This window comes from Mesitornis unicolor, unplaced genomic scaffold (assembly GCF_000695765.1).
Source record: "Mesitornis unicolor isolate BGI_N332 unplaced genomic scaffold, ASM69576v1 scaffold303, whole genome shotgun sequence".
NCBI lineage: Eukaryota > Metazoa > Chordata > Aves > Mesitornithiformes > Mesitornithidae > Mesitornis > Mesitornis unicolor.
This window is the reverse complement of record NW_010175067.1, coordinates 27,666-55,277: the sequence shown is the minus strand read 5'-3', so window position 1 is coordinate 55,277 and position 27,612 is coordinate 27,666. Positions and strand designations below refer to the sequence as shown.

Below are 27,612 nucleotides of genomic sequence, written 5' to 3'. Positions count from 1 at the left end.
TGTGATTCTGTGATTCTGTGAAATGGAGGAGTCTTCACCTCAGCCACCACAGTGCAGTGAACTCAACTGCCACAGGGTTTTGTGTTACTTGGGTCTGTAATAGGGCATGGCCTCATGAAGCCTTTTTTTCCAAAAATTTTGCAAAGTAACAGGAACACAGCTGAAGCGGGTAAGAGGCAGGCAGGGAAGGTTATCATCCACTGTGGAGACGTTGGTGACAAAGTGGCTTAATGTGTCCATATTCATGGTATTTCCACTGAACTACTGGGCTAAATGCACTGTGTATTTCAGTATGATTTATAGTTGTTAATTCCATTACCCATAGATTCCTTTTAGAAAGCCCTCACAGCTAATGAATTTAATGACACAAAGGCCAAAACTTGAATATATATCACTGCGCCAAAAACCATCAATAACTGGGAAACATTAATTTTTACAGCTATGGCTGCTTGCAATGTATTTTACCAATCATAAACTGCTCTTTAATCAAAATGTGTTCACCTCTAAGGTCATCAGAATTTGCTGCCAGGCTACTTGTAACTGCCTGGCTTTTGTAAACCTGAATGACAGGCTTACTCTGTAAGCTCTGCCCTCTCCCGCTCTGTTCGGTGTTTTAGAGCAGTGACTGTACTGTCCCCTGGGAGTTGCCACTGATAGAAGTTACAGCTTGTGGTACTGACTGAACCCGCCACTTTTAAGTAATGGCAGGCATTATGCATTCTCCTGAAAATATCACCCTTAAGCTGGCTGGGAGCTTTCAATCTTCACTTGTGGCCTTTGAAGGCTGTGTGATGTTAATTGTACCAGCAGCTGCTTGATCTGCTAAACAAACCACTGGGAGCCTGAGCTGATTGTTTGGGTTGTTCCCCCAGCCTCCATCGTAACTGGAGTGCTGCTTTGCTTTTCCCTTCACATTTTGTCCTTGACCTCTGTGCCTCAACCGCCAACGAGCCTGTCTGGTGTTGGAACAGGCTGCAGTGATTTGGGAGCAGTCCTGTCTCAACTGGGTGGGTGTTTGAGGGAATCTGATGTCTGTACTGCCTGCGACAAAGGAGGTGGAAATGAGCAAGTAGGATAGTTCGAATTATTCATGTTAATTGACATAAATGTGAGCACTTCACATAAATGGAATAATGTTTTCACGTAAATATTGTCTATAGAGTGCATTAGTATTTAACAGCTATCTGAAATACTGTAGAACAAAGCTCTAATTCAGACAGTTTAGCAGAATAAAAGCATATCAGGAGCTCAAGCTCTTTGCTCCCCTTTGGCAATGTTTATTTTGTATGAGCACACACCAGCATGTTTATGTTGTCAGGTGATTCTGCATGGTAACATTTAAAATTTGCATCTTATTCAGAGTACACAGTGTTGTAACTTGAAGCTCATTTCTGGTTACAAACTGCAGTGCAGAGAGTGGCATCTTATAGTGCAGTGTTTATGTCCAAAATTATTCTACTTCAGCAGTCAGGCTCCCAGGTTAAAACACTGAGTGATGGAATTCATTAAGGAGGAGTAGTGCTGTTGTAGCTTTAATGGTCTACAGATAGAAGTGCCTCTAAGTGAGGCAGAGTTTGTCAGAAAAGGTAATGTCTTTCATTGCACCAGCCGATACAGCTGGAGAAAAAATAGATCACTTTGGGTCCTTCTTTTGGTTTGACTGCATTAACATTTCTATCACAAGAAAAAGCAAAAACACTCCCCTACGCATACCTGAAAACAGAGTGTATCAGTCTTATTTCAGGAATTTTACAAAGTAAAATTGACAAGTTAAGTATACGGTACAAAGACGACAGATGCCAGAATTTTTTGAATCTTGAAAGGCAGAGTATTGTTGAACGCATCCTATCAGTGGAGCTGGAAAGGCTGGCCACGTGACGGCTCTCTGGTGATAAATCACCCCCTTTCCTTCTCTGATGAGTTCTAACCTCCCCTCCTTTGCCTGAAAAATTCTCCCACATCTTCCTGCAGCTGAGTCCAGAAACAGTTTGCAGAGACACTTCTGAGGCACTTCTGGTTTATTTTCAAAATGCTGTGATGTCTCCAGTATTTTTTCACTTTTATTATTCCTCTGATTGACGTTTTCCAGAAATAGAGCCCAGCAGTGTTACCACCCTGATGTGCAACGTTAGTGGTACATTACTGGCAAATACAAAGGTCCTGCTAATAAGAATTCTCTATTAGAAGATTTAAGGCATTGATCCTTAATATCAATGTCATATGCAGGTAATAAAATCTATGTATAGTATTTGATTTGTGAAAATTTTTCTAGTAGACATTAAGTAATCCAGCATTCGTTTGTTAGAAATGGCCCAAAAGTGTAAATTAAAGTAATGGGAAAATCCAAGGCTCATATTAGTCTGCCTAAATAAATGTGGACTCCAGAAGGAATTTTAGCTGAGTTTAGGACTATTTCACAAGGGGTTGTATTGAACAGAACTGAAGAAACGCAAAACCTTTACTTCTGTAAAAGCAACGTTGTTTTAAACAGAGAGCTGCTGGTGATGCTCCCTCCATTCCTTTCTAGTCTGGTGTTCAGAACTTTACATTTTTGTAAAGTTTCTTTGAATTAGGTCCTTTATGAGTGCTTGCAAAATGCGGTCACTCAGGTCTTAAAGTACCAGTTTTGACTGTTAGTGTAAGAACAGAAAAGGAAGTGCTGCACAGCCATCACAAGGAGTCCTTACTGTGCTTGTGGCTTATACACGGAATGCATTTCTTTTTTTGACCATACAGCATTCAATCTAAATGTTATTGTGTTTTTAAAGAGTTGAATTGCCATCAGAGTTCATTTTTAAATTTGGCTAAACTTGGAAATGCTGAAGGAGAAATAAGTTCGTTGGCATGAGAAAATTATTAGAATTCTTGTTTTACCAAATCTCTCCTTATTAAAATGTTTCACAGATTGTGAGTTAGAAGCTGTTGTTTGTGTGTGTAATTGTAAGGGATTCAAGGGAGTTGAACGTATGTGATACTGACAACAGAAAGGAAACGTTTAATGGGACCCATATGAACACACTGGACTGACTGTTAAAAGTCCTTTACGTTTTCTGTTTGACATCATTACATTTTTGTAATGTAGATCTGGCTGTCTTTTGTACTCACTGATGCCGTTCAAAGTGTGTGCCATAAGATCTCTGTTAATTTTGCTTTGAAAGGGAAATGCTGTGTTTTCCGCACAGCCTACATGAGAATACACAGGATTCATTCTACCCTTAGAGTGGCAGTATGATATGAAATTATGTACTTGGCTGTTTGAGGGCACACCTGTACTGATACGTGCAGTGCTCAGAGCCCTCTGATGATCCCCTTACTTGGTCCCTCCCTTCCTCAGGCTGTTCTGGGCCATCCCACATGCTCACCAAGGAAAAGTTGCTGCTGCAGGGGAGAGCTCAAAGCACTTCAAAGCAGTGGACTCAGAGCGCCGTGGGCACGGTCCATAGGCTCTGGTGGGAAGCAGTACTGGTCTCTGGAGGTCCCTGAGTCTCTTTATTTAGTATGTAAACTTTGAGTCCTTATGACCTTTAGTTTATAAGCTTTCATTACAGTATGAACTATTTTGCATAAAACCGTATGGTTGATAGAATTCTTTAGAAGTGTTTGATATTCTATATTTTGAAAGATTTACTGTACAGTAAGGCTGAGGAAAAAAATTATATACAGCAAAACAATTATCTATAGGTAAATTAGCATTAAAGGTACTGGTTAGATACTTTTATATCCTAGTGGTCTGACAAAGTTCATGAAGGAAAGGATTTTGCAACTAAGGTTGGCCAACTAAATATTGAGCTACATCAGAAGGAGCAAGTGTAGAACAGATCATGGAAACACAATGTAAATATATACATCAGTAGAGCCATTTCATACACTTGTTTTTTCATACCTTTTCTCAAAATATGTGACAACAAAAATAAAAGGAATTCAGAGACAGGCAGAAATAATTAGAGGCTTAGTGAAGTCTTTGCTGCATACACAGAAAAAGAATAATTTTAAATTTAGAAAGGAAGGAAAGGGTGTAAGGACTTACACAACATCAGTAAGTATATGAACAGGTAGCAAAGCCAACACTGCAATGGTAGCACCTGGGTTCAATTCTTAGTTTGTCTTCTTAGACCCAGAGTATAAATCTCATTGTAAAATTGAGACTTTTTATTCTGTATTTTCTGGCTTTAGTCTTAAGAGTTCAGATTCTTTGTCTTCCCTGCGCTGGATCTTTTCTAGTTCTTCAGTGCCTATTAATACAGGTTGGGCACAGTGCTCTGGGCACAATCCTTCCGTTCTGATAGTGTCAGACACATCTTCCTTCATGATGCAGAGTTACCTGTTCCAAGACTGTTTTGGTAAACACCATTATGGTCCTTCTTTCTCTGCTTGAGAAGTTACGGATGGGTTTGTAGCTGAGCAGCAGTATACCCCTGGAACTTTTAGATAAACTAAACCAAGCCCTCTGAACGTATGTTGCTCTTTTGTTCATTAAATAACGGATTGCAAGCTAATTCATACTCAGCTGAGACTCGTCTAGTTAAAGAAACAGAATCCCAGCATACCAATAAATAATTAATTTAGGAACTGATAAAATTAAAATATCCCAAAAGCATTACAGGTTAGATGCAAACCTTTTATGGTTCATTACTTTTTAATATATTCTCTCTGATATACTTCACTTAGTAACAACAGGCTATGGTAGTCTTGTCAGTAAATGATAAAACAGTTCAATTATCCCTTCTTTCTATGTGAATCCAGAAAGTATAGTTAAGTGTACTTCAAAACTGCTAGGAAAATACTTCAGCAACAGGCTGGCTTATTTTCAAAACTATTTTAAATCAGGTGCTAACTAGTTGATAAAGCTACTTCATTTTTGTCATTCTATAAAGCAGTTTAGCTACATATTTATGATTACAAAAGCATTTTAGCCTAACTTAAGGACAAGGAGTTTATGTTAATGCTGCTTTTGTCTGTCTGTGCCTCCAGTAACCTCTGAGCAGAATGGCAGCGTTTGAACATGGCAGAGTAAGGGAAGCGTCTAAGTTAACTGGTTTTCCACTTTCTGAAAAGTAGAGGCCTAGTGAAAAAACAAGGTCTGAATTATTGCATCTCCGGAAGGAAAAAGCAGCAGCAGTAGAACCGGGCAGTGGAAGAGGAGCCGTTGAGGTCTGTGCTCCATAGCTGTAGGATACCAAGCTTCGCTGTACGGCTACCATGGAGCAGTGTGTGTTCAATGGTGATCAAGGGCCATCCAAAAGAATGAGTCAGAACCACAGAAGAAACCTCCATGACAGAAGCAGAACTCAAGTGGAGATCCTTCAAACTAGCAGAATTGCAAGAAAAGCTTTCTTGTCGGTAGCTAGCATCAGTACAGTGGTTTCTCTTTTCAGGTGAGTGCATGGAGTTTGGGAAGTGTCTCAAAATAAAAAAGCTAAAAAAATTAACATCGTTATCGAAGAATGGAAACAAAAACTCTAAGAAAAATAGGCAGGGAAAGAAGTTTAAGTGGAGTTTAATGAGCAGATGGGGTGTGTGCGAGTTAGAATAAAACAAAGCAGCTCCCGTGTGCAGCCGAGCAGCAGCACGTTATGTAGATCTGTTCAGGAAACCTGGAACCCGATAGTGAGGGCCAGGAGCTTCTGGCTTGGACGCTTCCCAGGTGAAAATCTGACTTGGAGCAAGTTATTGTAAATGTAAAGTTTGAGCTGAAATCTCGTGTAATAGTTAGAGTTTTAGCAATGGGATAAAAATTCATAGCTAAGCTAATTTCTGTGTGACTCCCATTTATTTTGAAAGCTTGTTGCCTTTAGACAAATTATCTTGTGTAATACCACTTTTGAGGTATTTAAATTATTTTCCATTAAGTTATTTTACAGTGTCTACTCAGAGTCCTGAAGAACCCTAAGTGTGCATATTTAGGTCTAATTTTGCATTATATCCCGAGCAACATTTTTTGTGGTATGAAAATAAAGTTAATGAGATGTAGACTTGGTTTCAAGCAAAATAAAAATACCTTTGCCAAATTAGGAAGTCTGTAAAAACAGATTAGAGAGTTCAGTAGGCTTGTTCTCAGCACACTGAATTTGCAGTGCTTCAGTGAAGTGAAAGTCTGATGCAGAAGACTTGTCTTTAAATTACCGAAATACTTCAGAATCTGATGTGAGGTTTTCTGCGGTGCCAGCAGCTGGACAAAGGGGTGACAAGTGTGATAATTAAAAAGGAATCCCCCAGGAAATCCGACGTGTTAATGTATTGTGATATGGTGCTCTGGGAGATACAAGGTACTCTACCAACCAGAAATATTATTCGCAAAGCAGAACCACACTATTGCATGGACAGACTACACTGTTTGTCAGATAATTGCATGCTGTTGACAGGAGAGGGACAGTATAGGGGAAGAAAGGAACTAAAAGATGTGTTACCATATAGATTATACAGGGTTGGTTTTTTCCTCCATGTACCTAGAGAAGGAGTCATCTTGGCTGCTCAGCATTTACTGTATAGCTTTTGAAGTACCTTGCAGGGTCCAACTGCGTGTCCTGGCAGAGAGCAGCAATCTTCTCACAGGCCAGTGGCACAACCATTAAAATGACTTGTCATGCAAATTATAGGATGCGTAATAATCCTGCAAATTTTCTGTAAAGTGGATTTAAGATTGATACCACTAAGCGAGGGGGAATGTCATTGATCAAATGTTTGAGGATGCTGGACATCAAATATTATGTCCAAAATTTGGGTAGCATTCAATTCTAAAATAGCAGGATGCAGGATTTACTGAGATTAATTATTATATGAAAGTGCCTTAGCAGATTATTCTAGAGCTCTGGACTGTTGACTGCAGTGATTTAATTTACCGAGGTCTCCAATTTTCTAATATGCTTAGAAATGCTTTTCTGCTATATATGCAAACCAACGTTACAGCGTAAACCTTAATGCAACTGTAAGAATGCTGCCTTGATAAAAGATCAATGAAATTAAAAGGATTAAGCCTGGGCCAAATCTGTGACAGCTTTGCTTACCACAGCATGGAAGAGCTTATGTGGAGTACTAAACAACCTTGTTTCTCCAGCTGGGGTAAATCGTGGCTGTCACTGAGGAAAACAGTGGGTTATTTTCCACCAGCCATTCCAAGAAGAGAAGGGCCATGCTTTCATCTCTCACCTTGAAGACACATCGTGTCATAATTTAAAGAAAGCGTGTGCTGTAAATGGATGGCAACTACGGTTCCTTGCAGGAAATTTTTGCAGGTTCATCAGAGCTCCGCTGCAGCTGGTTTTGTGCAAATTTAACTGGACATCTGCTAAGGTAAAAGGGAGAGTGAGGGTGAGCGTAGAAATGGGACAAAGCCGTGTTAGACGCTGAGGTAAATCAGGTGGAAGAGTTTCAGGTTAACAGCTTCACAGTCCACCCAATCCGGCAGCAGTTTTTATCAGCATCTTCTTTGTAAAGTATTTGTTGTTGTTCTTTTAAAAAGGAATTTCTTGCCTCAGTTCTCCATAGCTGTGTTTCTTGCTGTACTGAGAGGCTTTTGAGACTCTTGTGGAAAGTAGAGAAAATAAGGTTTTATTGTCCCTTCAAAGTACTGTTACACTGTGCTTGTATCTTCATTGTCGTTTGCAGGAGGCTTCAAGCTCACTGGCACAGGCTGAGCCACCCTAAAGCCGCACAGCAGTGCGAGCACAGGGCAGCACCCGTGCAGCTGCAGCGTCCCCCTCGGGTGCTCAGGGGCAGCGCTGAGGGTCCCGTAGAGCAGAAAGGCCTTGGGTACCCACCATGCATGTCCTTCACTCCATCTGCTTCGCAGCCTGGTGCGGTCCTTGTCAGCTCATCTGCCTCTAGCCACTGCTAAACCTTTTCTCTGCGTGTCTGGGTCATTGGTGCTTCAGGTGGTCTTGGAGAGGGTCTTTTTCCAGGTGTCGTTTAACAAATGCAGTAACAGATTGGCAGAAATTTGTTAACCTTGTTTTGTGAAAGATGTTTGTTGGGTGGTAAGGATTATTCGATCATTTTCTCTCTTGATTTGAAGTGCAAGACTAATTCTTATACTGTGTCTATTTCTTTCAGGCGTTCTTGAATGAGATTTACACCTCATGAAATCAGTTGGTATCTGTGCTGCAATTCAATGTCAACTTGATTTATTTGTTCTTTACCCTCCTCCCCCAAAAAATCCTATGACAAATAAAGTGAATGTTATATCTTCTTCTTTTTTTTCCCTTTTGTTCTGTTTTGTTTTCTGTTGAACTACTGCAGTACAGTGCTGGAGGCTGTGTGTCTGTGACTGATATCCTCCATTTCAGTAGAATGTTACATCTTAAATTATTTCGTGTCTTGCAACATTTTACAAGCAACTGGATTAACAACGTGATAAAGCACGATGCTTTAATCCCAAGAAATACTATGCCATGCTCTTCTGATCTTTTTAAAATAGTAATGTTTTGTGGGTTTCTTTGCCTTTTCCGTGTTGTTTCAGATATGCCAGGTAGCCCACACAACCAGTTCACCTTCAGACCCCTCCCGCCGCCGCCTCCACCTCCGCACGCGTGCACCTGCGCCAGAAAGCCCCCTCCGGCAGCCGATTCTCTCCAGAGGAGGTCGATGACCACTCGCAGCCAGCCCAGCCCCGCTGCCCCAACTCCCCCCACCAGCACGCAAGACTCGGTGCATCTCCATAACAGCTGGGTCTTGAACAGCAACATACCGCTGGAAACCAGGTACGGACCAACCTGGTGTAGCCAACATACCTCGTATGATTTAGGAAAAAAATGGGGAGGGGGCCTGACGTTGACATGAGGAGGTGATGGGGAATTGCACGTTTGTCATTCAGCATGTGTCAGTGCATTTCAGTTTGATGTCGTGTTGTGTAGCCGTGTGAGGCCTTGTTTACTTGGTTCATCTAGGTCATTAATGCTGAGAAAAGCACGTGTTTTGCAAAGTTTTGGAAGACATTGATTTCCTTGTGGCATGTAGATTCCATAGGTATTTTAGAGTTGTGTGCAGTCAGCATTTGTGCTCGTGTACTTGTCTTGCCCTCCCACGTTCTCCCAGGGCCATTTTGTAGTCAGCAAATAGAAGTTTTGTTTAATTGGTGTACTCTGGCACTTCTGGAGTGAGTCAGTGTTCAGGCTGTAGCTTTCCTGTGGATAAGAAAAGATAGGTAATAATACTAACATAATATTTTCCTCAGCCTATATTTAAACACTTTATAGCATATATTAACAAATAATATAATTTGATAATCATTTGGTAACGGAGAAAAGATACAGGCCCAAGACAGGTATTGAGCATGGAGAGCCTCCCTCTGGGAGCTGGGGAAGGGAGGGTTCGACTCCAGGATCAATCACAATTTACACAAATAGTCTACTCTGAAAAATAATTGAAAGCAAATACATTCAGCACACCTGTGTCTCAGTCCCCAAAGTTCTGCCACAGAGGCAAATGCACAGTTTCCTCTGACTTTTTAGCTATAATCAGCTTTTTTCTTGTTCCTGATAACCATTAGCTAATTCGATGGCTTTCAACTACAGCTGTGTTTGCTGACATGACACTTAAAACAAGCCCTCCTTTTTCCACAGCCTTCTTTACTGTGAAGAGAGCACCGAGAAGTTGTGACTGGGGTTTCTTTTGGGGTTTGGCATTTTAAAACATGTAAGGACATGACTCTGAAGGTTGTGTTTGGTGAATCAGGTGAACGTCTGACATCCCACTAATCTGAGCGTGTAAAGTATTATGCATAAAAATGTTCACATGTCCAAGGGCCAGTTATCCCAATTAATCACTGAAACCTACGTTTTGTTCTTTTGCAAGAAGAGTGCTTTTATTTCATTACAAAACGTAATTTTACTATACATCTTCAAACACTCAACTGCAGCTAATCAGAAGTCTCAAATTACATTTCTCTTCTCTGAAAGGCCGTTAAATTGGGATTGCAGAATGAGCTGATTCATTCTGAAATGAAACTTTCCTTATTTGTCTTAAGGACAAATCACAAAAAGAATCAAGGGGGATGGAAACTTTTCTCCAAAAGTGAACATGAACAGAATTTTAGTTCAGCTGTTCCTTCCAGAGCTAGAAGCTTCTGTTGACACAGTCTTTACCAAGATAAATCTCTGTCATTTCTGGTGTAACAAGCTTATATGTCTGTACTTTCTGCTGCGTATAAGGCTGATCCCTGGGCGTTCTGTACCCATTAAGTACCTTTCAGTTCTCTTCAATTAACAGGCAGATCTTGCTTAGCCTTGCTGCATCCCTGTTGACTGTATTCTCATCAGATCTCGTTGGGGAAAATACTCTGCAATTTCAGGTTTCTTTGGAGTTCGGTTTAATTTTTATGGTTTCTTCTTATTTTTGCAAATCTGAAACTTCTCAAAAGGGACAAAGACATAGATATATGGTTATATCCATAGTTAAATAAATGGATGCTGATGAAAGGGCTGTGCAGTGGATTAGGAATTCAGACCGGAAAATAAACTGTGGGCTACGCATTAGCGATTCACAAAGTCTGGGAATTTTCCACATTCCTGCCCTTCAGTGGTTGTTTCAGCTGATTTTGTGCACCCTCCGGTAGCAGCTTCTCCTGAAGCTGCCTGAAAGGCCATATAATCTGAAAGCAGAATCTGTGAGACTGTTTGCCAAGATGTATCTGCAGTTTGTGTGCAGACAAGTGATATAGAAGGGGTACATAGCAATAAAAATCATCTGTGAGCGCCACTTCTCAGAAGTCCATAGTACACAACATGGCCTTCAAGACAAAGAAGGGCTTGCAGCTTGTTTATTCTTCCTGTAACAGGGAATGATTCAGCTGGAATTGAACAGATACTTTAGCCTAGTATCTGAATTCTCTTGTTTTCCTTCTCCATTAATTTTTAGCTGCCCATTAAAAATAATCCTACAAAATAAAGGGAAACATGTCAATGGCAGCTGTGTTTCTACGCTAAATCTTTAATAGTACCAAATCTACCTAATTTGTACATTTTTAATTGGAACATTTGCAATGAAAAAGAAGCCTGAGACAGTAATGTATTCCCTACTGTAATAACTAAGCAAAAAGTGGAATGCATGTGTTCAGCCTCTCTTCCAATCGTATCTGCTGTTAATCCCTAAGCAGCACATGTGTTCGCGTGCTTTAGCTACAACCATGCAATGTCAGAGAGTTTTCAGACTAGGAAAAGGTTTCCTAGAACTAATGGTGTGACTGTAAACCCTGTTCACTCTGGACAGTCAGAAATGAAGCAGGTTTATGAGTCTGCTCATAATGATGTGTCCTATTTATGTAAAAGAACATTCTGAAGATGTTTGCAATACTCTGATTAAACATGCAATTAGAATTGTAAACCCTAGATTAGACTGCGAAGGGCTGCAGTAAAGACACATACTGAGGTGTATGTTCTGAACATTTCTTTTCGTAGAGTAAAGCTTTGTTGTATTTTTAAAGAAAAGGCCAAATCAGAAATTCCGTTTTACACTTCATCTGTAGGTGTTACACGCACAGACTGACCTGCCAAACAGGAACCAGCTTACTAGCCCAACTGTTTAATGAGAGAGCTCACTTGGAAAGGTGAAATTACTTGTTCAAGTTCACACAAGCTTTTGGCAAAGCCAAAAATAGAGGCGAGATGTGTGACATCAGTTCTCTGGCCTTGGCAATGGCATACATCTAGACTCTGTTTTTCTCTGGCAGTTATTCCGATTATAAGCAACCCAAGTGTAAATAAGAATGAGGAACACCTTTAAAACTTCAGAGGACATGTCGTAGAGCAGCTGGTGGTGAAGAAATTGGAGAAGAGCTGTACCTGTTGGAGGTACCTGCCACCCAACTGTGCTGCAGGAAACATCGATTCTCTTTTTGAGGATAATTTTATTGGGCTCTTACATAAATTGATTTTTTCTTCTCCCCCAGCATAAAGTACTTGCAACCTATTGCTTATTCCTTTCCACTAAAAGAGTTGTTTTTTCAGGTTTCATAAATATTTTGCTCGAATGTTTCAAATCTTGTGATTTACAGCGTAACACATTGTCATTATCTCTGACAGCCCCATCTGAGCATAGGTTACTACCTTTTATGGAGCGTGTATTAAACACTGACAGTTCAAAGGAGCGTTCTTCATTTTCTCCATGCCCTGTTAGTTGGCTCGGTATTTGTTTCCGTATCTTACTTTGTTATGTTTGGGTTTTTTTCCGGTGTTTGCTATTTATTTTCGCACTTCAGTCAGATTCCCAAACACAGATGTTACGTAGGGATTTTTACCTGACATTATTTCTGATCCTCCGTATAGTCTGTTACAGTTCTCTCATGGATAAACCATTGGACATACTTATTTTGAGTAAAGTTTTGCATTTAGATTACTCAAGCATTAGAATTTTTCAGTTTTCTGTTTAAAAAGCAAAACTTACCTCCCTTTGATTTAGTTCTGAAGTGGTGTTTTGGGGTCTTTTAGTCCTGTTTTGAGCTTCAATATTTTACATATTTGCTTGTTCCTTCCTTTTTTTAAATCAGATTTCTGTCTAGTTCCTCTAACCCATTTAGCAGTGTTGGCAGTGAGGTTAGTGCTGTGCTGAATGGACTGAAATCTCCCTTCACTGCACTGGCAATGAGCCAAGCACTGTGGAAAAAGACAGCTTAATTTAAGCAATCTTATCACCATGGCAATAGCTCCTCTAAGGGGACAGTGAGGTACCAGACCATGAACCTGAGATTCAATTATCGTTAATTTATATAAACTTTGAAGCACTGGAATAATAAGACAAGCATTTGGGGTTCAAGGCAGTTATGATTTTTAGTTGCTACTCAGCAATATTTCAGACTCCTAAAGTTTGATTAGGGCTCTAGACACAAAAACTTTGAGAGTTTTGTTCTTTCTGCTTGGTCTCTTCATTTGAGCATCTTGTGAATCCTGCCCCTGGTGCAGAGATACAGACAGCACTTTTGCGCCTTCCTTTTTCCCAGTTGAAGGTTTCCATAGCAAACAGGACCGCTTTTACAGCTCCAAAGGGACACAGGTGTTGATGGCCATAAAGCACCAGGCAGGGAGACAATTACTATTTGAGCGATGCGATTCATTAGGAACTTGTTTGCGACTGGAGCTTTTTCCTGACTTAAATAACCAGACTTGTGGTTATTCCAAGAGTAAATGCAGGGAGGAGCTTCATTTAGAATCTTTCCTTCAAATCATGTTGGTCAGTATTTGCTGTTACGCCGTTTCACTTGTGTTTTGTCATTATCTACCTAATTAAACAATAAATCTAACCTGTAGGGAGGCTGACCATATTAAAACCAGACACATGGCAAGGGTTTTAAATTCATTCCAAGTCCCGTGTGTTTTCACTGCACAGAAGAAAAGATCCTAAAACTATTTAAGACTTCTAAATTGTAAAAGATAAATTGAAAGCTGTAAATATGACTAAGAACCTAAAATAAAAGCTGTAAATATGGCACTAAATTTAATAATGCACGAACGAAAGCGTCTTTTATAGAAGCATTTGTCGGCTACAATGACGTATAATATTCATGTTAACAGCAATGGCACTTGAGGGCCCTTCTTCTGAATAGGTTGAGATCCAGTCAGTAAAGGCAATAAGAAGGTTTAAGTTGTTCATATACTCTATTTTTTTTCTTTGGGAAAAGCTCTGGTGTGGCCTTTTCTTGAACAGTGTTTGTGTGTAAGGGTTTGGGGGTTATTTGCAGGCTTGATACAGTGACTTGAACAATCGTGATGCAAGTACTCTTCGCTCATTATTTTGAGTAATGGAACAGTATATACAGTTATAAATAAAATTAAGGATATGTTGGGTTTTTATGGCCACTAATAAGCCAGGAGCCCGTTAGCTTTCTGTGAAACAGCATTTTCATTTACAAGATCAGAAACATATAAATTTTGAAAGAGAAAGGTAATTAAATGTTAATACAAAGAATCTAGGCTGTTTTAGGAAACAGAGGCTGTGTATAACAGAAAGGGTCAGAGAGATACAGAAGGTCCTGTCTTTTAATTTTTAAAGAAAAGCACATATGTATGTGTAATGGTATTGCCCATGAGTGTGTATCCATCCTCTGGACAGCTAGGAAATCTGTATCGGAAGACGAGATGGTATTTACATAGGTAATGTGATGTATCTGCTGTCAAGTAAAATCTGTGTTGTCACAGTAGCTGTGCAGCTTGGCTCTGGACCATATGCATATGAGTGTAGGTATTTGGACGTAGACTCAAATGCTAGGAACAAAAGTCAGTTGGAATATGCATGAGTACCCACAGGAGGAAATTCATGGCAAAGAGAACCGTGGGGCAGCTACTTCTGCCTTCGCAATCTCATTCCTTTGTTTTAAGCCGTGCTTCCAGCCGCACAGCGTAAGCAACAAAACTACAATATTGCTATTTTTATCCTTCTTGGTTCATTGTTTCATAGTACTCTGCGAATAATACATACTCTTCTTTGTGTAACATTTGTAGATATTATTGTAAGTACTGTTGTTCTCATTTTCCAGATCAAAAATTTAAAATTTATTGAAAAGAAAAAAGAGCAAACCACAAGCTCCCTTATTCTTTCCCCACCCTGCACATCTCCGTGTGCTTTGATCAGTTTTGCTCAGCTGTAGTGCTAAAGAAAAGACCAAAGCCACAGAGAAGCACTCTTGAAAACTGCTGGATTAATGTGGTAATGTCACCATGTATCACAGTAATAAAGCCCATACTGATCTATACAAGAGTCATTTATGTCCCTAGCGTGGCAGGTTTTGTTTTCTTGTTTTGTTTACTGAATAGCTAGTGAAACCAGTCGTGTTTTGGACAACAGTTCCAATTTAGAAGCTGTTTTTGATTTATTTTTGCAGTGTCCTCTATCTATATAATTATTGTCCCAGATTTCTGCCAGGGACACGAAAGTTTGGTCACCTGGTGAACAGGCCTAGCTTGCCTACAGCAACAGCGGACAAGTGAGTCAGCATCGTGGCACTCGCCGTTCTGCACCGAAGGGAGAAGTAGAGGATACAGATTCTTTTTACATCCTTTCACATCCAGGGTCACAGGGCTAAGTTTTCCAACACTCTGTAAAGTAAACAGGAGTGAATAAAGGGAAGCAATTCTACGTGAGTGATTCAAAAGTCAGGTCCAACTCAAAGAGGAAATTTTAACAAGGCAGTTCTATTCCCAAAGACACATCTCTAGAGGGTTTCAAATATATTTCAATTATATATGTAAAAATAAAATGATAAAATAAATTGGATAAATCGTTTTCATGGCTGTTTTCCTCTTCTTTCACCCATGAGCGTTCTTGTTCCTGAAGGTTTTGTACACAAAAAGATAAAACGACAGATTAAAATTATAGGGCAGATTCTATCTGTGATTAGAAATCGTCTCTTATATTCATGTACAGTTTTCCTGGGTTGGTTTTCAAGGTGAGAGTGTAGTCCGTATGTCTTTGTTGTCAAGTAGGTGTTCTGTCTTTATCTATATACTTACCTTAGAATAGCTGTCTTTTTTTTAATGCTATATAGTATGCTGAGTGCTATATGCAAGATTTGTAAACAGAAGTCCAAATTCTGATTACTATCCAAGTTCAGAAGTTTCCTTTGTTTTCCCGTCCCACTTTGGGTACCTGATAGAATGGATAGAAAATCAGGAAAGAGCCAATTTTTGCTTCTTCTCACTGTCACAGGAAATACCAAGTGCCTGAAAAGGGTCAGGTAACAATGGGCTTGTGGTTGGTGTTCGCCAAAGTAGATGGGCAGCTGTATCAGTTCCAAATCCTTCTGGCTACCATCTCTGTTTGTTTTCTAGTTATGCCAAAAATTGGAATCCTTATGTTTCAGCTACTGAGCTTCTTAACAATTCCCTTTGCACTTCCGTTGACATCTAAAAGAGTTACCTCGCTTGCCTACTTAAATGTTGGTATGGATACACGGTTATGTATGTTATATGCAGTTACAGAATTTAGTTGAAAAAAATTGAAAAATTTAAATGATCGAGCTGACTTCTTCATTTTCTATCACAGAGTTGCGCAGCAGTTTGTAACACTTAGGCAACTATTTCTTGAATGTGAAACACATACAAGTACAGATGTGTTCCCCCTTGGTTTATGCAGGAGAAATGCAGACTCATTTTTTTGCCAGGGTATTGCAAGGTTGGTTTTTCTACTAACTCACCCAGTGGTTCACTTCCAAATCTGCCTTTGTTTGGTTTTTTTTTTGCCTCTTACAAATCTGTAATTTTTGATGGAAATGGAAGGAGAGCATCATAGGTACACATGAAGGTGAACTAGTTCTACAGCTGCTAGGTACAGGGTAAATGCACAGAGCTTACCGAAGTGATACAAGTGATATCAAGCCCTTGACAGAGTTGAGGGACATTACTACAGAACTGGAATATCAAAATATTTTCCCCAAATTTAATTAAGGGATTCTGTGTGGGGTTAATCTAGTTTCTGTAATTGCATTACGTTACCGCCACAGGAGTTCAGTTGGGATGTTGCTTCATGTGTAGCTTTTATAAGACTTAAATTGGCGTCCCAGGTAAGACGGCAGAAGTACATAACAAAACATCCTGATAGAGAAGGGTGTAAAGAAGGAAATGAACTCCTGTTCTCTAACCTTCTCCTAGCTGAGAGTTCATCATTTTCGTATGAACTGTACTCTTGGAGTTACATACCATTCCTCTTAAGGCTGAACAAGAGCTCTTAGATAATCCACATAAAACTGCTTCTTTTACAGAAAGCAAGCTATTCTGTGATCAGCAGGACTGAGAGGTCTAACTTCATGCTTCTGCCACCTGAACTCCCCAGGAACTCCCTTCCCCAGTCCTTATCTCCGTACTGGGCATGTCAGTAGCAGGTTCAGAGGTAGCTGTTGATCAGCCGTTATCAGTCCTGCTTCATTAGCCACTGCCGGCTGTGCTGGATGGCTACCAGAGGGGCTTGGAGAGGAGGAAAAGCTGAGTTTAGAAACAGGAGCTCGTTGGGGTTTTGCTGGTTTTGTTGGGGGTTTGTGGGTGGGTTCAGGGTTTTGGTCATGTGCACTCCCCGTTGATTTGTGAGTCTGGTAGGATCTTTTTCTAAAAGTCATCTTTGCCTGGGAGAATTCAGAGTTCAAAAACCTTACACTTGTAGAGATGAACAAATGGGCAGATAGACAGACATTCTGGTTACCTTAGGGAAGAGGGAATGTTCTCCTACTGCTTCTTTTATTTGTGAAATTATTACCGAGTCTTTTATATTAATGTATGTATTGGAATTATCAGTGTAGTAATACTAAGTGGCTTTAATTTCACAAACAAATGCCTTACAGTTTATGTTCTATATTTCTCTTTTTAAGAGAATATTACTGTCTTCTTTATGGATATTTTTGATGTTTCTGTGAACATTTAAAACTTCCCCACTTGGAACAAGTGGTTTTATCAGTCATTCTTTTAAATTCTCTGATTTCTTCTGTGTTCTCAGTTTACAAAAAAAAACCAACCCAACCTTAGCATCTCTCTTAGAGTGATTGTTAAAACACACACCAGGCTGCAGTCACATCTACACTTTTGAACCGCAATCTTTATTATTTTGCTCTTTCAAGGAAGCACCTGATTTTACAGAATTGATAGCAACAGCTTAGTGTGTCCTAATGTCCTTTGGGAACGCGGTGTGCTCAGACAGATGAGGAGTCGTCTGAGTTTATGAGGACATAGTCACAGTCTGGCTTTGGAAATTTGTCTTTGTGCCAGCGGTGTTTTTCAAATTCTATAGAAATGTCTGTGGGTACTCAGTATACTCTCCCAGAAATGGAAGGCATAAACAATTGTGATTTTTAATGTTTTCTCAACATTATTTCACCGGTAGCTCAGTTTCAGTGTAGCATTGCCTCAGAATCTGCGTTGTATTACAACAAGTTAGAGCTGTGGAAATTCTCCTCTGTGAATGGAGTCATCTGTCTAAAAGGGTGTGAGCTGAATCTGCTTTCTGTGCACTCTTCTGCTAGTAAAGAAATCCCACTGCACACCAGCATCTTACCATCACACTGGGAAGCCACTTTTATAAATCCCTGTGCAAGAGAATGAGATTATTCCTGGCTATTGATTGCAAGACTACTAGAGCCTTAATAATAACTTCCAGTTCAGCATTTCCTTCCCTTTACCTCTGGTATCTTTGAGCTGTGCACCATAAAGGACAATCAATACTGCCAATATCAGACCATCTTGCTGTAATTCCCAAAAAAATTAAATGGAAAATTATGAAATAAGTAGCATTTTGTCATTATTTTGTCTTGAAAATGTAAAGCAATTCAAGAACTATTGACTGGTTTTTATATAAATAAATACATATATATATAGTGTGTGTGCATGTATATATACTTTATTTATGTATATGCTTATATATAATAACGTATTTCTTACTTTGTGTGGTGATTCTACTTCTGCTCCCTTGCCTGTCGGTATGAACTGTGCCATGACATCCTTTCCTACCGGAACTCTCAATGACTTTGTATCTCATTAAATGCCGAATGAAAAGCATGGCCCTGTGTACTTGCCAAAGATTTCATGTGTGAGAACGAAGCATGTGAAGCCAAACTAACCAACTTTGTTCTGGTGGCCTGGCATGAGGACAGCAGCATTATGTAGTCCTGTAGACAGTTGTGTTACTTCACTGGAATTTATTATTTTACTACATTTGAGTTTAGGACTTCTGAACTAAAATAGTTGCAGGTAACATTGCCATGTTCAGAGCATTGCCATCTCTATGATGTGTGTATCTAGAGCTGTGAAAGTCGATGGGAAAGAAAGTTAGCATGTGCTGCCTAACATAATGCCAGGATGCTGTACTCAGTCAGGTTCAGTTGCCTTTTTTTATCTGAGTGCTGTTTACTTGTGTAATAAATATGAAGCAGGAATAACAAGTACTCAGTATAAGCAACACAAAAGTTTCATTCTTGTGGTTCATCAAAAGAATCCTGATGTGTAGGCACTGTAATCTGTAATGGAAGATAACTGGTATCCTCATTTACCTTCCTTTTTATGTGGCTGTCTGATCAAAGGCCCTTTAAAAGATAAAACTGCCCTCTAATACCTATTTCTTTCTATAATCTGGCATTTTGAGAACTGTAACCCTTCTTTTAAAAGGGAAATTTTCTTGTAATGGAAATACATAATATCATATTTATTACACCATTTTAGCAATTGCCTTTTCAGGAGCATGTATTTACAACATTCCTAAAGTCAAATGGCACAGTGTAATCATGTCTCATACTCTTGAGTGTTTGATCCTATGTACATCCAGCTGTGAATCCATAAAAGAAATTCTACCAGCATGGATTGATTGATCCATATATGTATTCAAAAATGGTCTTGTGCCTCGCTGAAGGTGTGAAGGTACATTTGTCATTGGGAAGACTCTGGACCACGCCAACATTGGCCATTTACCTCCAGCCCTGAAGTTTGTCTGTGGCTTTTGTCTTGCAGCCGTTGTGGTGCCACATAATTATAAATGCAAGATCCTCCTTCAATTTTGGCAGAAACAGCAGAGGACAACTTGCACCCCCAGCACAAGTGGTGTAGTGGTGCTTGTCTGGGGTCTGCAGAGCACTTGCATGGTGCTCAGCTGATGGAAGAAGAGAGAAATGGGTTGTGTAGGAATCAACGGCAGCGACAGTCACAGATGCTCTTACTCAGCTGTGAGCTCCTGTGAACAGGACATGGTTCAGAGCTCCTGAACTGCAAGTGGGTCCTTGCTTCACATCAGTGTCTGGCTCCCAAAGCGAAGAGCTGGCAAAAGCTCAGGAGAGTTGAATGCTGTTCTCCAGGAGATGCCTTCCTGGGTCGGGGTACTCAACAGAAAGGCTACAGAGATTCAGGCTAACACAGTAGTCTGGTGGCAGCTCTGGGGCGAAGGCAGCCCTTGTTCTTGCAAGCTGTGTGGTATCAGTGCCCCTTCCCTTGCTTTCTCAGCTCAGACTTCGTTGCTTGCAACAGAGAAACACTGCGATGCCCTAAGCTGTGTGCCTGCCAGAAAAGAGTGCGCTCGAAGCTTGCTCACTTACATAAAATGAAGGAAAGAAGGTGCAAAGGAAGCTGGTATTTCCAAAAGAGTGTGTGGGTGGTGTGATCACTTTTGAATGTGTCCCTTTCTTGTCACCATTTCTTAGCACATAGCACAGTAAGTTATTGATTAAAATTAAATATCTTTTCCCAAATTCTCTTGGAGAGCACATGCTAATCCTGAAAACCATCCATGTTCCTATAGACAACCACTCTATATTTCTGCACTAGAGCTCCTCTGCAAGGCACATTTCTGTACCTTACGTTTTGTGCTAATGTAGGTCTTCAGTATTTTTTCTTGAAGGCAATCAGTCCTCCAAAATATGCTGAAATAGGTCTCCAAATGAATTCTTTCTTAGTATGTTTGAGAATCACCAGAGTAGGCAAAAGCATTTCAAGAAACACTTCTCTCTAAATAGCTCAATAAAGAATAGTAAAGAAATTGTACTTCCATGTGCAGTAACTACAGTCCTTCAATGGATTATCCTTGTAGATTTTCCACTAAGGAGTCACCTTTCTCACTGTTTTCTTCTTTTCTTTTTTCTTTCCCCCCCCCCTTTTTGTTATTTCCTATATTCTGGATAGAAACCATAGCAAAAATAAATACTCAGAATGGTAAAGGCTTCTGCCCTTTTTTGTTCTCTTGGTGCAATAAATCCAGTGGTGTGTTTATGGACAGAGGGGGTCTACTGGGAACAGTTCCCAAGTCTCAGGCACCCCTGTGTAACAGGGCACACAGGGACCGATCGTCTTGGAGGACCTCCAGGTACTGTACTGAGAAATAACCTTTCCTCAGCATTACTCCGAAGCGCTGGGAGGATAGTTTAGAATTCATTTACGTTATATTGTTTCACTAAAACATTGCTGGAAATCTTGCAGTGTGTTGAGAAACGTCCAGCGCAGAGGGTATTCAAATGCACATTTTCGTCTCTTTGATATTTTCTGTGGATTTATGCAGTACTTGTCATACAGTGCTTACAGTGCATATAGTTCCTTTCGCTTCTCAAATCACAAAATGGTTTTTACAACATGGTTCTTTGTCTTCTTTTCGTAGGCATTTCCTATTTAAACATGGATCTGGGTCTTCAGCTATCTTCAGCGCAGCCAGTCAGAACTATCCTTTAACATCCAATACTGTTTACTCTCCACCTCCTAGGCCTCTTCCTAGAAGTACCTTCTCTAGACCTGCCTTCACTTTTAACAAACCTTACAGGTGTTGCAACTGGAAGTGCACTGCTCTGAGTGCCACTGCTATTACGGTTACCCTGGCGTTGTTGCTATCCTATGTTATCGGTAAGCCTCTCTCGCTTTTCTGTGCTGAATGATTCGTTACTTTTTCTGTTCTCTTGTCTTGCCTGCTTTTACACTAATACAAGTCACGTTTTACTGATGATGTTTGTCATTGGGCGCTTTGTAAATTCTGGCGAGCAAAACGCTAGGTTGGCCAGAGGTTGACTACAACGTGGAATTCTCATTAACTTTCTACTCTGTTAACCTTGATACTGCCCAGTAGAGAAAGAAATACTGTTCAAGATGACAGGTTTATACTAGCAGAGGACTCCTGCTGATTCTAATTGCTGTGATATTTTTCTTAAATTAAACATTTTGTTTTCATACTAAGCCTTAAAACTTTATTGCTCTTAAAGAATTATTTGGAGAAGACTGATAAATCTTGATTGTATTTTGCCTTGCTACCTTTGTTTAATTTCTTCATGCTGGTCACAATTTAAATCTTTCATTTTTTCCTTTTAATTCATAAATCATTGACTAGAATGATAGCCAGTTCTAAAAACATGTAGTGTTTTACACCGTGTTTTCTAAGATACATTTTGCTGTCCCTTTATTGAATTTACATTTCAGGAAAATGTTACATAAATTGAAGGGCAGTTACTTAATTTCAACCTCACCTTTGTAAGTACCTAACTTTGCAATGTTGTTATCACGGTAGATTGGGAGGATTTATCAGAGTAGCTTGAAACACCTCCGTTGTTTTTTTTTGAAGATAGATATATTGGAGGTAGGATTGGAGTCAGTGTGATTGCAATCATACATGGGAGAGCAAGTCTTGGTGATTTACTAGATGGCATTTTGGCTGAACATGAATTATCGCATTGGTTTTTCAATCAGAATTGAAAATACTACAAAACATTCATTATGTAGGATCTTAGAATGCAGCTGTGTCTTCTGTAAACAGAGGGGAATCTAATTAATTTTTGCTTGTGTGATGCACTTCCTCACTCACAGTCTTGGATTGGTTGTTTAGTTGCCAGTTTGCAAGTGGGCAGGAGCAAGAGTATCCACAACATCTTGCAGCTTGGATGGGAATAACTCTGGGTTTGCCTGAAGGAGTGGTTTGTACTTGGTGAAAGTTGTATGAGGTACAAGTACAGACACCTCCAAACCGATAAGTGCCCACTGGTTTTCTCTAAATAAATGTCTTTGTACTGAAAATCATTATAATTTCAGTATTTTGGGGGGTTTTTTTTGTCCTATGGTGACGAAGTTCTGGTTACTGTCAGCGAGATGCTCATCAGAAGGGATGTTTTCTAGCTTCCTCATCTAATGCAGATGGGAAAACAGATTTGAACATTTCTGGTGTATGAGTATTTGAAAGCACCTGAGGATCTAGTGAGCTACATTAATTGCAGCTTTACAGAACAGCTGGTGAGCATATGCCCTCGGTTAGGACTGGCTGTATAATTTTTGCAGCCTCATCTGTTTGCTACCTGATGTATCCCACCCACACCATTTCTGTTTTATCTGGATGGAGCACTGTCTGTCTGAGCCGTGCTCAGGTTTCAGTCTTCCACTGATTCTTTTTTAACTTTATAGAGGCATACTGTTGCATATCACCAGCCTCAGAAGGCTGTAAGTGTCACCATGAATTAAGCAAATGTATACAGATTTCACGCAGACTTGTCTGTGCTTATCTTAACCTGGTAACCTAAAGGTGTAATGTATTTTCTTTGGTTGTGCGGAACTAGGTAGAAAGAAGATGGCTTTGTATTCTGTAAATTATATTAGTGTTTCTAGTTGTGTTTTCCATAGCAAAATGCAAATCTCTGAACCAGGAATTCTAATTCAGAAAATTTTTCCAAGATGCCATTATTTGGTCTTGTTTGCCCCAGAAATTTTTCAGTTGCGTAAGCTTTCCTGCAGATTCCAAATTAATATTAATGCTGCTCACTTCTGGTTGTTAAATATTTAAATAAGTTCACGGTCTGTTCTTACGAGTCAGGTACCTTGGTTCTCTCCCTTTTGGTCGGTATGAGTAATAGCATATACTTGCTCTGTAGGGGTTCATATCTGCATATTTTTTCACGCCAACAATTTAAATGTGCATGTTTTAAACAAGAGTAGTTGAATATACCATTTCAGACTGTATGTAACACTCTGAAGTTAAAATTAACTCCCCCAGGTATTTTCACTGTGCTCACCATGATTCAGGTCCCTCAGCCCTCTCTCCAGGCAGGTTTCCTTCAAGTCGGGGGGGTTGTGTCTGGTCAGTGACTACGGACTTGGGCCTAAATTGCAAAACAGAACTTATTTTCATTTCAGGATCAAATCTGACCTGGGATCAGCTCAGTGGTTGTTACTGGAAGAGTAAGGGAGGCTATGGAAAGTCAAAATTATTTTCACCATTATATTTTATGACATAGTCTGCATTAACTTAAATGAGCTGTGATTTCAGGATAAATGAATGTAGATAAAAATTTAACATAAAGTTTTTTCTTCCCCTTATCTCATAACTTAAATGTGCTTTCTTAAGTATCTCATACTGCCGTTAGATGCATGAGCTACATGTTACTGGTAAAATCAAATCACATTCCCAAAGTCTTGGAAACCCAAAGCTTATTCCAGATCGAAAATTTGCAGGTGTTCTTAGATTTGTAACAGACTGAGACCTCTGCCGGAGTGCTCTCAACTGTGGTCTCCTTTCTGCCGAAAGATAAAGTGGTAAAATGTTTTTGATTGTTTTTCAGTCTTTCTCTATTATCAGCAAAACTCAATAGAGAAGCTTTTACTTGGGAACACGTACTTCTGTGTTTTCCCTGCTTTGAACTGCTAGTCAGTTAAAAAAAAATACTTTCTCTTTGCTTTTCCATGTTTGGCCTATAATCATCACGTTTGTTAAGGACCTTGCTGAAATAAATTTGACTATTGTATGGACAGTAAGGAAATTATAGAACCCTGTAAATGGTTGTGTAACAGCTGATTTATTGAAAATCTTTAGTTAGAATATTTAGTTTATCAAGTAAAACACATCATTTCAACAGGAGTAATTTCTGTGAATAGGTTCTAATGTCATAGTTATTCTAGAAAAACCTCATTTCATGAAGTGGATGTTTGTAAATGTGTCGAATTATTTTCTATCAAGTAAAGGCATATACACATTTATTTTTCTTGTGTACTTTCAAAGATGTTGAGAACTGTAGTGCATTCACGGCAGACTGGGGCACAGTGGCTTGAATTTGCCCCCAAGGAGAGCTGTAAGGCAGGTGAGCGGCTGGGACATCCACCAGGGAGGTGATGCTGGTGCTCATCATTGGTGCTTCGGGGGTTGCAGCAGCTTCACCGGTGGTCCCTGAGAGCCTGGCCAGGGCTGTGGGCAGTGGGCAGAGCTTTGGGTCAAGGCAGAGTGAAGGGCTGACTAAGGACAGGTTATCTGCTCTTCAGACAGCAACGTGGAATGGGCAAAATCTGCCTTCTAGCACTCGCTGTGTCTGGAGGGCGTATGAGCTCTGTGTGTTTTGAAGATTAATGCAAATGATAAATGCTCAAATTTTTTTAAAAAAAGGGGAAAAAAATCTTGAGGGGAAAATTATTGAAATCCAGTTACCTTAAAGTTTTCCTTTTTTTAATTATAATACAGAAATGGATAAATCCCTGGCTATGTGTTGATGTGTATTTCTCTGTCATGAAGTGTTTGAAGGGTCTGAGCTGGATCCTCAGTCACCACTCTAGACTCAGATCTTTACAGAGATCCTACCTTGCAGAAGGACAGCATGGAAAAGAAAACTGACCTTTCTGTAATACTTTTTAAACACTTCATTGTATCTATCTGTTAAGTCAGATGAGGACTAGCGGACACTGTGTACATACTGATGTCCAGAGCCTATAACGTAGGTTCCAAATTACAACATGAAAGAAGACATACCTGTTTGATTCAGCGTAGTCAGTGGCTGTGTCTGTTCATCTACTGGTCTGTGTTGCTATAGAGTATAAAATAGGCTGCCATTGTGGAATGGTGTAGTATTTTTTTTAATATCATTGTAATAAAAACAAAAGAAGCCATCAGCAATTGAAGAAGAAATTTGACCAAAAAGTTTAAGAGCAAGTAAGGCAAATACAAGAGACAGAATAAGAAATATTTTTTCTGCATTTTTTTCAGCACCACACCATTTTCTTTATGTAAAATACGATGATGGGGCTGCTCATCTAGTCAGTTATTTTTAGCCCCTTAGTAAGTAGGATTTTTCTTCCATGATACCCTACCATTTTATCAGCAGCTGATTTGGACTTGCAAATCACTGGCCCTATTGATCAAAGGTGCTGAACTCCTACGGTTCCTATTGATTTCAGTGGGAGATGCAAATGTTCGGTGCCTCTGAAAATTGCATCCCATGTTCTTACATTTAACCATCCCTGACTACAAAATGACTATTTTATATACAAATGAATTCTCAAGTATGAATATGAAGTTGTCCCTATCCTTCGAGATATTATCACTGGAGATGGGTGTTGGGTCTTAAATTATTCATGGGGAGGGTGAGGAAATTAAAACCTCTCTGCTGCCTGCCATTGTGACCTGTCATTTCTCACACTGTGTACAAGGCAGAGGAGTGATGGTTTCAACACTGGGAAAGGCCAGGCCAAATTTTAGTGATGGTTTCAACACTGGGAAAGGCCAGGCCAAATTTTAGTGATGGTTTCAACACTGGGAAAGGCCAGGCCAAATTTTAGTGATGGTTTCAACACTGGGAAGGGGAGGGCCGGATTTTAGTGATGGTTTCAACACTGGGAAAGGCCAGGCCAAATTTTAAGGACGTATGTATCTCAGTGCACAGATTTATAATATTGGTTGCTTATCTTTATACAATACAAAAAAGTAGGGAAACCAGAAATCCTTAACTCTGAGAGTTAGAAATTAGGCAGTGAAGGCGCAAGGGGCAATACGCTGATTTTACACTGAAGAATATCATGGTATAGTAAACATTGCTGTGTGTTTCAGGTATAGGTGAAAGCTGGGATGCAAATGTGCAGCTCTGAAGTGTTGACCTCCTATACAGGCACAGCTCTCACCGAGACAGGAGGATCAGGGTTTCATAGCTGGAAGTCATGGTTTCTGCTCTCTCTGAGCCTGGGTCTTGCTGATGAACTTGATGTTGTCACAGATCTTTAAGTACACTGAGGAGAAAGCCTGACAACATTGGACTGTTGTCCAAGATGAGATTTTGTTTGTTCTTAAGTCCAACAAATTACTTAATAATGAAAAATGAAACTAGGCTGGTCATTATACATCCCAGTAGGAGGATTGCTGGAGAGGAGGGGATATTTCTGTTCTCAGGTATAAAAAATATGTTAAGTATAGAGAAGATTGTTTGAGAAAGAGGAGAATGCTTGAGAGTTAAGATGCCTATAACAAATATATGGAAAAATCCTTATTTCATGTGAGGCCATATATGGTCTAAAATAACTTATCACTTGAATATGGATTTAAAAAATACATTCTTAAGCTTATTCAAGTATTAACAGCCTCAAATTTTCCAATGTGGTTCGAGCAGAATGACATAGCATTTTATTTACAAAATGAGCTAAGAAAAGAACATCCCTTCCATGGGTCAGGATCAGAACTCTGATTCTGACTCGTATTTGTGTTCAGGTATTTTCCCATGGCTTCATCTTTACAGCACCCAACTGGAGCTGAGGCACGGATGTACCCATGGCTCCATGCCACAGTAAAATCCAGGTTTATGAGCGGAACCTGCTAGCAGTTATGGAAAATAAATACTTTTCTGGCAGTTGGTCAGAGCAGGTGCAGAACGAATAGTCAGCTGCTGGTATATTCTGTTACAGCTCTTCTAAAGTCCAGGCTTCAGGGGGATGATCTACTGAGATTTTGTACAATAACTGGAAACAGCAGAGAAAGCTGAACAAAAGCCTTTAGTGGAGGTCAGCAATTTGGAGAGACTTTGCATTTGTAGGGTTTTTGTTCTCTGAAGTTCATCCTGCAGGTTGATAAGTACTTTCTGCACAGGACTTTTTTGACATTTCCTCACTACTGAGAGTCTCTTTTGCACAGGAGCCAAGCCTCTTATTCATATTCTGCCAAACGTGTAGCACAGGAGTTGACAAGCTGTGCTTACACAGAAGGTAGATAAGAATAAATTAAATTAGATCATTGTCTTCATAGCAGATGGCGGGTTAATCCAGTTTACAAAATGACTTCTGAAATAAATGCTTTTATTTCTGTGAATATTTGCTCAAGTGTGCTGCAGTATTGCAGGGTCCGAGCTGGTTTATTTGGAAGTGCCGGTTTGTTTTATTTAAATGTTGAACAAAGTAAGCAATCTGGCCACTTTCACTTCAGAGTGAAAGACCCAAGCTTTGGTTCCAAACAGCGCCCAAC

The 27,612-nt window shown here is 39.8% G+C and overlaps 1 protein-coding gene across 1 annotated transcript in view; it reads left to right on the top strand.

The window, feature by feature from the left end:
* Positions 1-5,199: 5,199 nt before the first annotated feature.
* The window catches only part of LOC104538139 (teneurin-1-like), a gene marked incomplete at its 3' end in the record, with an annotated part of 42,457 nt that continues 20,044 nt past the window's right edge, over positions 5,200-27,612 (top strand). The window contains exons 1-4 of the mRNA XM_010181232.1: positions 5,200-5,375; positions 7,606-7,793; positions 8,456-8,696; positions 21,037-21,275. Coding sequence (XP_010179534.1) covers positions 5,200-5,375; positions 7,606-7,793; positions 8,456-8,696; positions 21,037-21,275 — 844 coding nt within the window. The remainder of the gene's footprint in view (positions 5,376-7,605; positions 7,794-8,455; positions 8,697-21,036; positions 21,276-27,612) is intronic.